General features: G+C 43.9%; 1 protein-coding gene across 1 annotated transcript in view; it reads left to right on the top strand.

Annotated features, from left to right (window-relative positions):
• The window catches only part of LOC126199650 (uncharacterized), a 584,284-nt gene that overhangs the window by 491,017 nt on the left and 78,424 nt on the right, over positions 1-14,843 (top strand). The window contains exons 14-16 of the mRNA XM_049936577.1: positions 3,912-3,923; positions 4,958-5,089; positions 12,735-13,098. Of these exons, the coding sequence (XP_049792534.1) occupies positions 3,912-3,923; positions 4,958-5,089; positions 12,735-13,098 (508 nt within the window). The remainder of the gene's footprint in view (positions 1-3,911; positions 3,924-4,957; positions 5,090-12,734; positions 13,099-14,843) is intronic.

The raw sequence follows: 14,843 nt of genomic DNA, 5'->3' as shown, positions 1-14,843 counted from the left end.
CCGTCCGCGGTGGCCGTGCGGTTCTAGCGCTGCAGTCCGGAACCGCGGGGCTGCTACGGTCGCAGGTTCGAATCCTGCCTCGGGCATGGATGTGTGTAATGTCCTTCGGTTAGTTAGGTTTAAGTAGTTCTACGTTCTAGGGGACTGATGACCTAAGATGTTAAGTCCCATAGTGCTCAGAGCCATTTGAACCATTTTTTTGTTAAGTCCAGTCAGTGGTTTATAATTCCTCCTGCCTCTTTAGTATATGATTCATTGTTGTTTGTTCCACATGATTGGCAAATAAGGAGAGAAGGAAGACTTACCTTAATGACGGGGACGGGTTTTCTCGACATCAGCTCAATCTCTAATTGTTCGTCCACAACTAATAAAGTAATGCATGACCGTGGAAGGTAAAGTAGATATTGCAACGCTGGTGTTAGCGTAGAAGAGTAATACTTATTTAAATGGGTCAGACTTCGAAAACCCAGTTCTGAAAAGACGAATTTTTTTTTTATTGATCATGAAGGCCGCATCAATGGCTGAGGATCATTAGCTTCATTGTACTAGTAACACCAACGTCGTCCTTGGCCCCCAGTTACAACTTTGAAAATACATTGAAAGACAGAGTTAGGACAGGAAATAATTATAATATTACATCGTGTTTAAATCAAACTTAGTTAGTACAAACAGTACAGCATCATCACCTTCTGCTATCTGTACAGACAGATAAGGCGCTAAAAGTCGAGTGAAGTAGAAAGAAGTAAGCCGGCAGTATCAAATGTTTTCAGACAGAAACATAAGGAAAAAATTACAGAGAATATAATGTCTTAATATCCATAGTATCTGATACTTTTGGAGGCTATAGACTGATCTTTCTCGATACTTTAATTCCCTATTACAGGTTGCTGGCGTGCTCGGCGTCGTCCAGGAAGTACACCTCATAGTCCACCGTTCAATTCACAGTGATACGTATAAACACAACGCTAAGTCGACAGGCACACCCCACCCCATTCCCACCCCTTAAATACCTGACTAGAGACAGGACACTGTTACGCTACAGTTCACTGCACGTGACCGGCTCAGCGCAGTTGTGCGGCAACCTTGGCTTCACCTGGTAGAGTAGCACCATCCGTGAGCCTGACTGGAAACTAAGTTGTGGTTGCGCTGTTGTACGCCTCTTCGACGATACAAGGTGTCGGGCAAATTCTTCACTCATCGCTAAAGACAAGCTGGCGCAATTGATCAAGATTCCATTCCAGGTGTTCCTTTCACCATCTTCTTCGCACACCACGGTGCTGGGGGTTTGTACTGTTATTCGTAATGGGCGCCTGCAGGCGAAAATTGATCTCCTAGAGACAGTTGCTTCTGTCTGCATCGACACAACACTCCCATTTACCTCCAATGAGGCAACGCGCAGTTCCTTTGCATTCTGCTCGTCGTGACTACGAGCCATAATTTTGTGGGCATCCCGCGAAACACGACATTTTTTTTGTCTTTTTTTGTTTTGAGTTGTCAGTCTTCCAGTGTATTTGATGCTGTCTATCACAAAGTCCTTCATCGGCCAAACTCTTCATCTCAGAGCGCACTTGCAGCCTATGTCCTCAATTATATTTGCTGTATGTATTCCAGTATCTGTTTCCTCCTGCAGTTCTCTACAGCTCTCTCTAGTGCCATAGAACAGCGATAAAACCAATACTAATGCTGACGCCGTGGAGAAACTGAGAAAAGAAAAATAAGAAAGAAACAAGAAGAACATAAAAGTTAATGTATATAATGATTTCCGGTAGTCTGAAGAGTACTGAGGAAGACGTTTCGGATGTTAGGCACTACACGTCACATGGAAATCATGAGGGTGGTGCAAAACATTTTTAACAGTTTTTTTTTTATTTTAAAATTATTTATTCTTCAAACTACATGACACACAAACTACTGGCCATTAAAATTTCTGCACCAAGACGAAATGCAGATGATAAACGGATATTTATTGGACAAATATATTATTCTAGAACTGACATGTGATTACATTTTCATGCAATTTGGGTGCCTACATCCTGAGAAATCAGTACCCAGGACAACCAGCTCTGGCCGTAATAACGGCCTTCATACGCCTGGGCATTGAGTTAAACAGAACTTGGATGGTGTGTACAGGTACAGCTGCCCATGCAGCTTCAACACGATACCACAGTTCATCAAGAGTAGTGACTGGAGTATTGTGACGAGCAGTTGATCGGCCACCATTGACCAGGCGTTTTCAATTGGTGAGAGATTTGGAGAATGTGCTGGCCAGGGCAGCAGTCGAACATTTTCTGTATCCAGAAAGGCCCGTACAGGAACTGCAACATGCGGTCGTGCATTATCCTGCTGAAATGTAGGTTTTCGCAGGGATCGAATCAAGGGTAGGGCCACGGGTCGTAACACATCTGAAATATAACGTCCACTGTTCAAAGTGAAGTCAGTGCGAACAAGAGGTGATCGAGACGTGTAACCAATGGCACCCCATACCATCAAGCCGGGTGATACGCCAGTATGGCGATGACGAATACACGCTTCCAATGTGCGTTCACCTCGATGTCACCAAACACGGATGCGACCATCGTGATGCTGTAAACAGAACCTGGATTCATCCGAAAAAATGACGTTTTGCCATTCGTGGACCCAGGTTCGTCGTTGAGTACACCATCGCAGGCGCTCCTGTCTCTGATGCAGCGTCGAGGGTAACCGCAGCCATGGTCTCCGAGTTGATAGTCCATGCTGCTGCAAACGTCGTCGAACTGTTCGTGCAGATGGTTGTTGTCTTTCAAAAGTCCCCATCTGTTGACTCAGGGATCGAGAGGTGGCTGCACAATCCGTTACAGCCATGTGGATAACGTGCCTGTCATCTCGACTGCTAGTGATACGAGGCCGTTGGGATCCAGCACGGCGTTCCTTATTACCCTCCTGAACCCACCGATTCCATATTCTGCTAACAGTCATTGGATCTCGAACAACACGAGCAGCAATGTCGCGATATGATAAACCGCAATCGCGATACGCAACAATCCGACCTTTATCAAAGTCGGAAACGTGATGGTACGCATTTCTCCTCCTTACAAGAGGCATCACAACAACGTTTCACCAGGCAACGCCGGTCAACTGCTGTTTGTGTATGAGAAATCGGTTGGAAACTTTCCTCATGTCAGCACGTTGTAGGTGTCGCCACCGGCGCCAACCTTGTGTGAATGCTCTGAAAAGCTAATCATTTGCGTATTACAGCATCTTCGTCCTGTCGGTTAAATTTCGCGTCTGTAGCACGTCATCTTCGTGGTGTAGCAATTTTAATGGCCAGTAGTGTATTAACCCACCACCTAATACATTAGTGGGTCCTGATATATATACTTATTTACAATACTGTAGCTCATCTCTATTAGCCTCTGGGAAATTTTATTTCTATTTTTACTATGGGCTTTTCTAGTTCTACTGATGTCTTATTCTACATATTTCTTTTATTGCTACGTTCTTGTAGCTGATATTATTGTGTATTCACTACTTGGGTAACTGCTCTACTCTACCTGCATCGTTACAGGTGTGCCAGCGTGTTATAAACCTACGTTTTGGCCGTGCCCACCGAGCTAATCCCAGTGGCCATCGGGCTGGCCCAGCATGTTTGAATCGCTGCAGTTCTATGCCAATGTTGTTATTCTATCTTATGCTACGTCTAAGCTAATACTTATTCCTACTGTCAGGTCCGGTGAGTGGCTCGATCAGTCTGAATGTGCACCCTCCCCTTACCCCGAGACGTGGCGCATCTCAGCCGTGAAGCGGCTGGTCAAGTCCACGCCGCGGCGGAATAGGACAGGTGTACAGAGTCTCAATCGGGTTTAGTATGTTATTGACTGTTCCTTAAAAATTGTTTAAACTTTGCTCGATATTTCATTGGAAAGTTTGTTTAGGGTTTGAAAATGGTCCTCTTGCCTGAACGGGTGGTACGTGTCGTGATTTGGTAGTTGTTGTCTTAATTGTGCCGCTACATCGTCGAAGAGGTGACACTCGTACACCAAATGGTCTGGGGTGCCCTGTATGACTGCACAGTCACACGTTGGTGTAGCCCGCTTCCCAAACCGGCATAGGTATGCTGGGTAGGGTCCATGTCCGGTAAGGAAGTGCAGCAGTCCTCTTGGTGGCTTGAAGTATTTGAGCCGTAATCGCTCCATAATATTGGGCAACAGTTCGTGCGTGCTACGATCCGTCTCGTCGTTATCCCACAGTTCCTGCCAAAGTTCTTCCCCCTACGTTTAATTTCAGATTTATTTCCTACGTGAATCCCCATTAGTTCAACTATTTTATCGCTCTTCTCCTTTTTAACAGTTTTTTTTAATCTTTATTTCCAAATCTTAATAATTATACAGTTTTAACCCACTACCTTATACGATTAGTGAGTCCAGATGATGATACAATGGTTATTATTGCAGCTAAATCTTAAGTTATATTTAAGTAACTAGTTAGTAAAGTGATCTACAGGATAATTTCAATGGGAAAAGTTAGTTGATTTCGATTTTATGTGAATTACTTAATAAACCTAACTATTAACTAGTTACTAATGCCTACAGCGTTACATATGTGTCAGTCAAAAGTATAAACCTACTTATAGAGCCTTGCTCATTGAGCTAAACAAAATGAGCGTGCCCCTGACACTGGACAGGCCTAGATGTTAGTCGCTGCAGGTTCCTAGACATAGTGCCTAAATCTAAGTCCTACAACTAATCCTATCCTAAAGTCATGTTCGGTGCTTGTCCACGATCGGTAATGTTGCACCCCACTCCCCCTAAGTCCCGACCGCGACGGACTTCCAGACTGTAGAAGTCGGCCTGTCCACGCTCAGGCGGTATGGGAATAGGGTAACAGTTTATGTGGCTTCGAGTGTCAACAGTTACGGTAGAAGGCGGTGTTCGGCAGGCCCGGCGGCGCAGTGACGCAGGCGGAAGGGCGGTTCGCGAAGCGGCAGCGGGCGCCGCAGAACCGCAACCTGATCAACCTGATGGGCCTCCACCAGTCGTCGGGCGAGGCCGAGGTCCAGGGCTCCGACAGCGGCATCTCCATAGAGTCGCGCACCGGCCACCAGCACCACCACGTGAGTGTACTCTCTCAGCCACGCTCTGTCGTCGGACCGCTGGCAGCAAAGCACGCTCCGGCGCAGAGGAAGGTTTCAACATCGCGATGCCTCAGAAGACTTCTTTTGCTGAAGTCGTCGTGCTGCAATCTTCCTCCGTGTTAACATATGGCTCATCCACGAATTCAGTCATGGAAAAACAGTAATAAATTGTTTTGTTTTATGTATTTGTTGTTCTATTCAGCCTTAGCAGATTACTCCCTTCTGGAGCACTTTGACTTTCGATCAGGAAAAATACCTACCAATAAATATTACAAAATATTTCAATTCTTCATGTGCCCTTGTGGTTAAGTTATGTGTATCTGAAATATTATTGTCAGGTAGATTAGTCCGCAGCTCGTGGTCGTGCGGTAGCGTTCTCGCTTCCCACGCCCGGGTTCCCGGGTTCGATTCCCGGTGGGGTCAGGGATTTTCTCTGCCTCTTGATGACTGGGTGTTGTGTGCTGTTCTTAGGTTAGTTAGGTTTAAGTAGTTCTAAGTTCTAGGGGACTGATGACCATAGATGTTAAGTCCCATAGTGCTCAGAGCCATTTGAACCATTTTTTGTCAGGTAGATTATAATTCCCAACACAGCAATAGTGGATGATAAAATAATAATAATGAGGGAAGGTGAGGTAAACTGCTCAGAGCGTGGAAAGTGGCCATTGCATATTTTTTGCCCTGAACAGTGCTGACGCCTGCTGAGAAGTAGTCAGACTAGTTCTGGTGCCCTCCATCGTTGTTGCCAGTGAGTTTGGCAGAGAAAGGTTGTTTCGTTATTTTTGGATTTCAGTCGTCTTATGTAAAGTAAGTAGTAGTAGTAGTAGTAGTAGTAGCAGTAGCAGCAGCTTTATTCATCCGCAGATCTCTTTTTACAAGGATATAGGACATGTCAAAGTATTTACAAATTTAGATCAATTTAAAATAAGCTAATTCGTATACACATATATTTACAGGCTTCTAGTTAGAGACAATCATTAGATTTACTCCTGGTATACAATACTTTTTTTACAAATAACTTATTAAATAATGTAATGTCACATTGTTCACTCATATCTCACTATCAGTCACTGCACACTCTATACACACATTGTTTCATAACACTTCGCTCACTACACACACACACACACACACACACACACACACACACACACACACACACACTGGTAATCTCTGAGCCATTTTCTGTACTGCAACTTCCCGTTTGCTATCCTCAAAAGCTGAGTCAGCATCCCTCCATAATGAGTGAGATGTTGAGCTCAGAAAGAGGAAGAGGTGTTAGTATTGTGCTATGCGTAGCTTGGGGGTAAGTATTTCTAGAAACGAAAAAAGAAGGAAAAAATATAAAGTAAAGGTGTTATGTGGAATGTTGGATATTTTATAATTCATGGCATTAGTTTTCTTTATGTTCAATGTCACTTTATTACTTATTGGCCAATCATAAACTTCCTTGAGAGTTTCATTTGCTTTCTCAGCAAGGAGTTCTCTTGTTTTCTCAGTGAGTATAATATTGCTGCAATCAGCGAAGAGGATTTTTTCACCATGAGTAACACTACTGGGAAAGTCATTGATGTGTATCAAGAACAGTACTGGTCCTAATATGCTACCTTGCGGAACCCCTATATTAAAGTACTCGTATTTGGGTTCTGATAAGCTTTTTACTAAATGTTTAGATCTATTCGAAGGACGTGTTATCTCTACTCTTTGTACCCTATCTGCTAGGTATGAGCGAAACCAGTCATTAGTTACCCCTCTTATTCCTAAAGCGTCTAATTTATTTAATAGAATCTTACGATCGACTGTATCAAACGCCTTAGAAAGATTCAAAAATATGCCTGTGACACACTCATCTTTATCAAGAGCATCAAGTAGAACTTTTGTGAATTCTACTATGGCTGACTCATTTATACACTGCTCAAAATAATTAGGCAGCATGAACTTGGGTGTCTGGCATACTCCATTCAGTAATAATTGACGACTTGGTATGTTACCAAATTGTACCTTTCTATTTCACAAATGAAGAACACAACAAAACACCATTACATCATCGTTAATTTACATAACAAGACCTGAAATTTCCAACAGGTGTCGAAAACGAAGCGGAAACAATCATTCAACCCTTCATCCTGAGAGCATCAGTAAATGTATCCCCTTTGTGAGCGTTTATCACCTCCTGATACATACGTGACATGCTGCATACGAGGGTCATCCTGTAGCATCCGTTCCCATTTTTAAAGAGAGCTCTCGAGAGTTCTTGGAGAGGATTTGATGGAACAGGACGGCCACAAATACGCCTGTCAAGCATGTCCCACACTACTCGGTGGATTCAGGTCGGTACCCACCGCCGGCCATTCCATTGCTTGAGTGTCCAGCCGTCGCAAGAGAGCCCAGTTGATGCCCTCCGCATACAAATACAGCGTCTGGATTGCAACGTTATATCGTTACTTTTAGTGCATTTTAAGGTTTTATAGACAAGATTGGCATGTATTCTTGGTTCTCAAATGGTGTGTTGAAATTTCCATTGAAACTAAACTCGCCATATGTGTGTGTGTTTTGTCGTGGCGTAATATGTTGGTAAACAACTGTGGCAGATTTCTTCTTGCGTGCTCTTGAGTCCGTTGAAAGTCGCCGCCTTTATCTGCGGGTTCGTTCGCCGATCACCCCAGCATCTCTCCGACTCCACATCGACATAGTGTAGCTGAAACTTTCTATAGTAATTAGAGTAATACTTACGTTCGAATTTCACCTTATTATTTATCGGAAATGAGCACTTGTTTACTTTCTCCTCGAACACAACTTTTATTCTTGCTATCGAGTTGTAATACCTTGTTGTTGTTGTTGTTGTTGTTATGGTCTTCAGTCCTGAGACTGGTTTGATGCAGCTCTCGATGCTACTCTATCCTGTGCAAGCTTCTTCATCTCCCTGTACCTACTGCAACCAACATCCTTCTGAATCTGCTTAGTGTATTCATCTCTTGGTCTGCCTCTATGAGTTTTACCCTCCACGCTCCCTTCCAATACTAAATTTGTGAGCCCTTGATGCCTCAGAACATGTCATGCCAACCGATCCCTTCTCCTAGTCAAGTAGTGCCACAAATTTCTCTTCTCCCCAACTCTATTCAGTACGTCGTCATTAGTTATGTGATCTACCCATCTAATCTTCAGCATTCTTCTGTAGCACCACATTTCGAAAGCTTATATTCTCCTCTTGACTAAACTATTTATTGTCCATGTTTCACTTCCGTACATGGCTACACTCCATACAAATACTTTCAGAAACGACTTCCTGACACTTAAATCTATACTCGATGTTAACAAATTTCTCTTCTTTAGAAACGCAAATTGTAAATAGTCTACATTTTATATCCGCTCTACTTCGACCATCATCAGTTATTTTGCTCCCCAAATAGCAAAACTCCTTTACTACTTTAAGTGTCTCATTTCCCAATCTAATTCCCTCAGCATCACCCGAATTAATTCGACTACATGCCATTATCCTCGTTTTGCCTTCGTTGATGTTCATCTTATACCCTCCTTTCAAGACACTGTTCATTCCGTTCAGCTGCTCTTCCAGGTCCTTTGCTGTCTCTGACAGAACTACAATGTCATCGCCAACCCGCGAAGTTTTTATTTCTTCAAAATGGTTCAAATGGCTCTGAGCACTATGGGACTTAACTTCTGAGGTCATCAGTCCCCTAGAACATAGAACTACTTAAACCTAACTAACCTAAAAACATCACGCACACCCATGCCCGAGGCAGGATTCGAACCTGCGACCGTAGCGGTCGCACAGTTCCAGACTGTAGCGCCTAGAACCGCTCGGCCACTCCGGTCGGCTTTATTTCTTCTCCATGGATTTTAATTGCTACTCCGAATTTTTCTTTTGTTTTCTTTACTGCTTGCTCAATATACAGATTGAATAACATCGGGGATAGGCTACAACCCTGTCTCACTCCCTTCCCAACCACTGCTTCCCTTTCATACCCCTCGACTCTTATAACTGCCATCTGGTTTCTGTACAAATTGTAAATAGCCTTTCGCTCCCTGTATTTGACCCCTGCCACCTTCAGAATTTGAAATAGAGTTGTAATACGTAATATTCACAATCATAGATTCCCTTCGTCTGTATCAGAGCAAGAACAAAATCGGAGTCATTAACATTACATTCAGGAACAGAGGTAATAAAAATCAGAGACAACGCAATGATAATGTTCGCTTTTCTTGTGCAATGTGTAAGGTCTCTGGTTCTTACACACAGCACAGTATCTGACACAGTTATTTCTGTAATAAAATGTGATATTATAAGGTACTTTCTCGTAACCTGTTCATTGCAGTGTGATCGGGAAAAATGACTCCAGTCACCCTTATGAGATCGTATCGCAGTGCTCTGGCGGTAGCCGTGCGAAGCCGCAAGGCACAGATGGCCAGATGTCGTTCTTAACGTGGGGTTGTCATGGGTCGACGATTCTGTCCAACTCGCTTTGTGTACTGACCTGTTTTCCTGTAGCGTGTACGCCACCTATGGATGACACGTGTCGAGACATTGGCATCTCCAACAATACCAAGGAAAGTCCATTCTTCTTGAATCAGACTGCCCTTACAATTTGCACTTCATTAAGATGCCGCACTGCACGTGCTTGGTTCAATACAACATCCACAAATGACAACTTTCATCTGTGTATCTCACTAGACGACACTGCTGCACTGGTACTCACTCACATCTGACGGGTCAGCTGACATTGTAATGCATAGCACTGCCGAAAGGTGGTGAATAACTTTAGTTGTTGCATACACTGAAAGCGATCATCTCGATCTATGCAATAAGACCACAGGTATCGCCTGTATCAAAATAGATTAACATATCGGTAGCCGATGCGCATATTCCCGTGATTCTTTCGAGCAATGTATTGTTCGTCTACTTACAGTAATATGTTTTTACCATACCAAAGTTTAAACAACGTCTTTTGGCCTAAAAATATAGTTACGTGCTGTTTCTTTCGGTTCGATAGTTTCATCTCTGAACCACTAATGCGGAAATGGTGTTCAAATGGTTCAAATGGCTCTGAGCACTATGGGACTCAACTGTTGAGGTTATTAGTCCCCTAGAACTTAGAACTAGTTAAACCTAACTAACCTAAGGACATCACAAACATCCATGCCCGAGGCAGGATTCGAACCTGCGACCGTAGCGGTCTTGCAGTTCCAGACTGCAGCGCCCTTAACCGCACGGCCACTTCGGCCGGCTGCGGAAATGGTGTCCGATAGGGAAAAGTGACCCCGCTATTCGTTGGGAAAAGTGGTCTGCGTGTTTACTGCAAAAGTAGTTAGGTACTTTCAAATATCGTGCATAACACCGCATAAAAATGTTTTTTACTCCAGCCGCTTGGAATTGTTTCAGATATTAGACCACCAAGATGCCCAAGAAACATCAAAACATGCCCGAAAATCATAACACCACCTCTTTCCAGCCCCCTATACAAAGAAAATTGTCCACTATGTATGCCTCCAGAAAAATGCGTATAGTTGCTACACATTATTTTCTTTTTCGCTTTCAAATGTTTTGTGTGCTACATTACAACGTGTAGATTAAAAATACGTAAGAGGCAAGCTGCTACAATGGTTTTGTGAAATTCAGTTTCTCTGAGAGTGGCCACTTTACCCCATATTACCCTACTAAATAGTCTAATAATAATAATAATAATAATAATAATAATAATAATGCAGTACTGATAACAGCAGACATCAGTTATAGCAATAATATCAATATTATATTGTAATCTAAGACTTTTGAAGACAATTTTAGTATTGCCATATTCTCAGAAACCGAAGGGATAGTGACAAAGGAGAATACTGAAATGACAGTGACCATACCTTTGCAGGATGGGCCCTAAGTCAGTTCTCAGTAGCAATCCTTAGACTCTGTTATGCCTGTCGTAGTGGTAGTGATTTGTGACCCTGAGTAATTCGGTTTTTATTTGTTGTTACCTGAGAAACAATGAACATAAAGTTAACTACAGAACGGCATGTATTTGTTTTTCAAATGTGGTGGAAATATGACCAAAATTACAATGATGTTTCTGGTTTGTTTGTGGCACGTTTTCGAAACATCCCAGACGATAGTGGAACTTCTTCATACAGGTAGGCCGAAGTCTGTTACCAAAGATGAGGATGTTAATGTTATTGTCCAATGTTTTATGCAATCACCGAGCGTATATCAAAGAAAAGCGTGCAAGGAGTATGAAATACCAAGAACAAGGCTACGAAGGACTCACTAAATGCTGAAATTGAGACAACATAGGCCTACGTTGCTTAAAGGTGTAGATGAAGATGATCCGGATAGGTGTATGGAATTCTGTGAGTTGAACATAGTCCGCTAAGAAGCAGAGCCCGAATTTTACAAAAGCATTATTTGGGGCTAAGAAGTGATTTTTAAGGTGAATGGCAGAGTTAAGACACACATGTGTCTACTAGGCTTCTACGAAGGCCTGTGTGACGATGGAAACAAGAGTTAAACTCTCATGACAAGAGAGGACGGGCAGAGATTTTCAGTGGTAGGCTGTCTGGGCCTTTTTTAAAAACGGGAATTGCAAAGTCTGCAGATTACTTAAACATGTTTCAAGAAGTGTTAAGACAACTGGACAAAGTTCACTTTTTGACCATCTACTGCCTGTTAAGGAAAAGATGCTGGAGTAACACCGTATTATGGAGTTACTGTGAGAGACTCTCTGAATGAAAACTTTGATAGACGCAGGACTACTGAATAGTCTCCACAGATATTGCACCCATGGATTTTTCAGTTTGAGATATGCTAGAATATGAGGTTTATTTCTCAAGATACGTGATGTCGAAAGTTTGAAGGAGTTGACCCAGTCACAATTTGAAAACCTACAATCTAGAAATATTTGTGACAAAATTTGCAAATCAGTGTTGAAAAGATGCTATGTTTGCTTGCACCACCACAGAAACTACTTTGAGCATCTATTGTGGGTTCACTGACCTCTACATCTGTTTCTGTGACGTTGATAAATTTGTAGTTTCTCTAGTGTTAGTGCACCAACAGCGTTTTTGACAACTGACTTATGGCGACCCTTTACATTGAGGCTACAATTTCACTGTTACCAGCCAATTTGATTGGTAATAGTAAACTTGTAATGTCAAGCCATGGTAAAGCCAATCTAAAATGTTGACATTTAAAATGACAGAACCTGTTAAGAAAGAGCAGGGAGCTTGAAAATATGGCTCTGTAGACAAGGAGGTTGGAAAGCTGCCGGGACGATTAATAGACTGAGCTGCAAATGGTTCAAATGGCTCTGAGCACTATGGGACTCAACTTCTGAGGTTATTAGTCCCCTAGAACTTAGAACTAGTTAAACCTAACTAACCTAAGGACATCACACACATCCATGCCCGAGGCAGGATTCGAACCTGCGACCGTAGCAGTCGCGCGGTTCCGAACTGAGCGCCTAGAACCGCTAGACCACCGCGGCCGGCGACTGAGCTGCAGACAAGTATGTGGAAGAGAGAGCTATCGCGATAGAAGGTGGACCGTTAAGTGTCTTTTAAGTTCGAAAGCAGGTTAATTTCTGAGATTTCGATTGTCCAGAGTGGTGAGAGCAGTTACTTTCAGGCGGCCGGCGACTTCTCGGAGCTGCCGTTCGACATGCCCAAGTTGCGCCGGCGGCAGCGCCAACTGCAGCTGCAACAGCAGCAGCTCCTGGGCGACCCCAGGGCTCCCGGGACGGCGACTTCCGTGGCGCCGGCCGCGACAGCGGGGGAGGCGGGCGGTGACGTCATAGGCGGCGGGGGCGGCGGCGCGGCACGCAGCAGCGACGCCTCCTCCGTGGACCTCGCTGACCTGCCCTTCGATATGCCCAAGCTGCGGCGGCGCATGCGCAACTCGCTCGGCGCCGGGCTGGCGCTCTCGTCGGCCGACGCGGGCAGCACCGAGTCCAGCGCGTCTTCGAGCCAGGGCGGCCGAAGGGACAGCCAAGGTCAGTCCGCCGCCTGCATTTCTTCGATAGGAAGGTGATATGCTTTTGCAGCAGGACAGTGCTCGTACACATAACGGCTGCTGCGGCGCACTGTGCTCTTCGTGCTGTACAACCACTGTGCTGGAGAGCAGGATCACCAAATATCTCGTCTACTGAATATTTATTGCACACTTTGAAACAGAAGCTTATTCGCTCTGCAAGATCTATAAGAACCATTGCCGAATTGCAACAAAAGGCACAAGACGCTTGGGACGATCTCTCGCAGGATGCCATTCGTCATCTTTATAATCGTCGCCAGAAGGGGGAGGTTCACTGTGTAGGCTAATAACACGATTGCTTGGGCACCCTATACTGTGACGTGTGTGTTACATTTGGCCTGAATTTGTTTCCGTATATTCTTGAAACGATGAACAACTTGTGACCTCATTTCCCAATAAGATGACCTTATCCTTGAGACTTTGTATTTAAGGAGGTGGTACTATAGACTAACTTGAATAAAGCATGTCGAGAAATGGCGTATTTAATGGTTTAATAATCCAAAAGGCAATACTTTTACGAAAATGCACGATTTGAGTAATGCACATCAAACGCTATACTTCGACGTAGTCGTTCTCAGCGGACTTCCGATCTAAGGGATGAGCTTTCTGATACTTCGTCAACAAATTCTTCCGCTGCCTCTTTGGCCCATTGTTTGATGGCATTGTCTAAAAATAGTTCAAATGACTTTAAGCACTATGGGACTTAACAGAGGTCATCAGTCCTCTAGACTTAGAACTATTTAAACCTAACTACCCTAAGGACATCACACACATTCAAGCCCGAGGCAGAATTAGAACCTGCGAACGTAGCAGCAGCGCGGTTCCGGACTGAAGCGCCTAGAAGCGCTCGGCCACAGCAGCCGGCGACATTGTCTACCTCATCGTCAACAGGAAACCTTTTTCTGCCCGTAATTAACTCTAGAGAGGTGAAAAGAGGAAACTGTGAAGTTGCAGATCAGGGCTATCAAGTGCGGTGACTGATGACGTCCAAACCGAATGACTTCAAGAGTAGCATTGTTGCGTTGGCCGTTTGGTGACACGCATTGTCAGGCATTAACGACACTCACTTCGTTAACAGTCACTTCTTTTGTCCTCTATCGCACTCTGTAGTTTTATTTAGGTTTCACAGTACCACACAGAATGTTTCCTTACCTCCCCTTCCCCCCTCCTCTGGGGGCAAAAATTCAATGCGGAGAATTCGTTTACTGTCTGTCTCAAAAGACAGAGGCTATTATTTTTCGGTGTGAAACAAAGGTTTAAAATTTTTTCGCCTATGGTAAGGAGGGATGTCGCCACTGCATTGATTGTCATTTCATCACAGGGGTGTAGTGGGACACCCATGTTTCGTCGACAGGCACAGTAAGGTCAAGGAATTGTTCACTTTCCAGTTAGATGATCTAGAGAAATTCACGTGAAGACGCGCTTCTGCTGACTTTGTACTAATCTGTGATCTGTTTCGGTGCGTACGTCGCACCATAATTTTCGAAAATCACGTGATTACGGCAATGGTTTCCTGCAGAAGAGATCTGGAGGTTTCTGGAACATTGCATCAATCTCGTCGAAAGTCAATCGATGGCCGTCACGAATCATTTCTTCGATTTTGTTCACCATCTCATCAGCCTCCTTTGTCCGTCATGATGAATCGTTCTGCCAGCCTTGAACTCCCGACATCAGTTGTACATGTTCGTAGGATACATCACATCATCC

Source organism: Schistocerca nitens, chromosome 8, assembly GCF_023898315.1.
Source record: "Schistocerca nitens isolate TAMUIC-IGC-003100 chromosome 8, iqSchNite1.1, whole genome shotgun sequence".
Taxonomy (NCBI): domain Eukaryota; kingdom Metazoa; phylum Arthropoda; class Insecta; order Orthoptera; family Acrididae; genus Schistocerca; species Schistocerca nitens.
The sequence above is the reverse complement of the archived record's forward strand: the minus strand, read 5'-3'. Positions and strand labels throughout refer to the sequence as shown.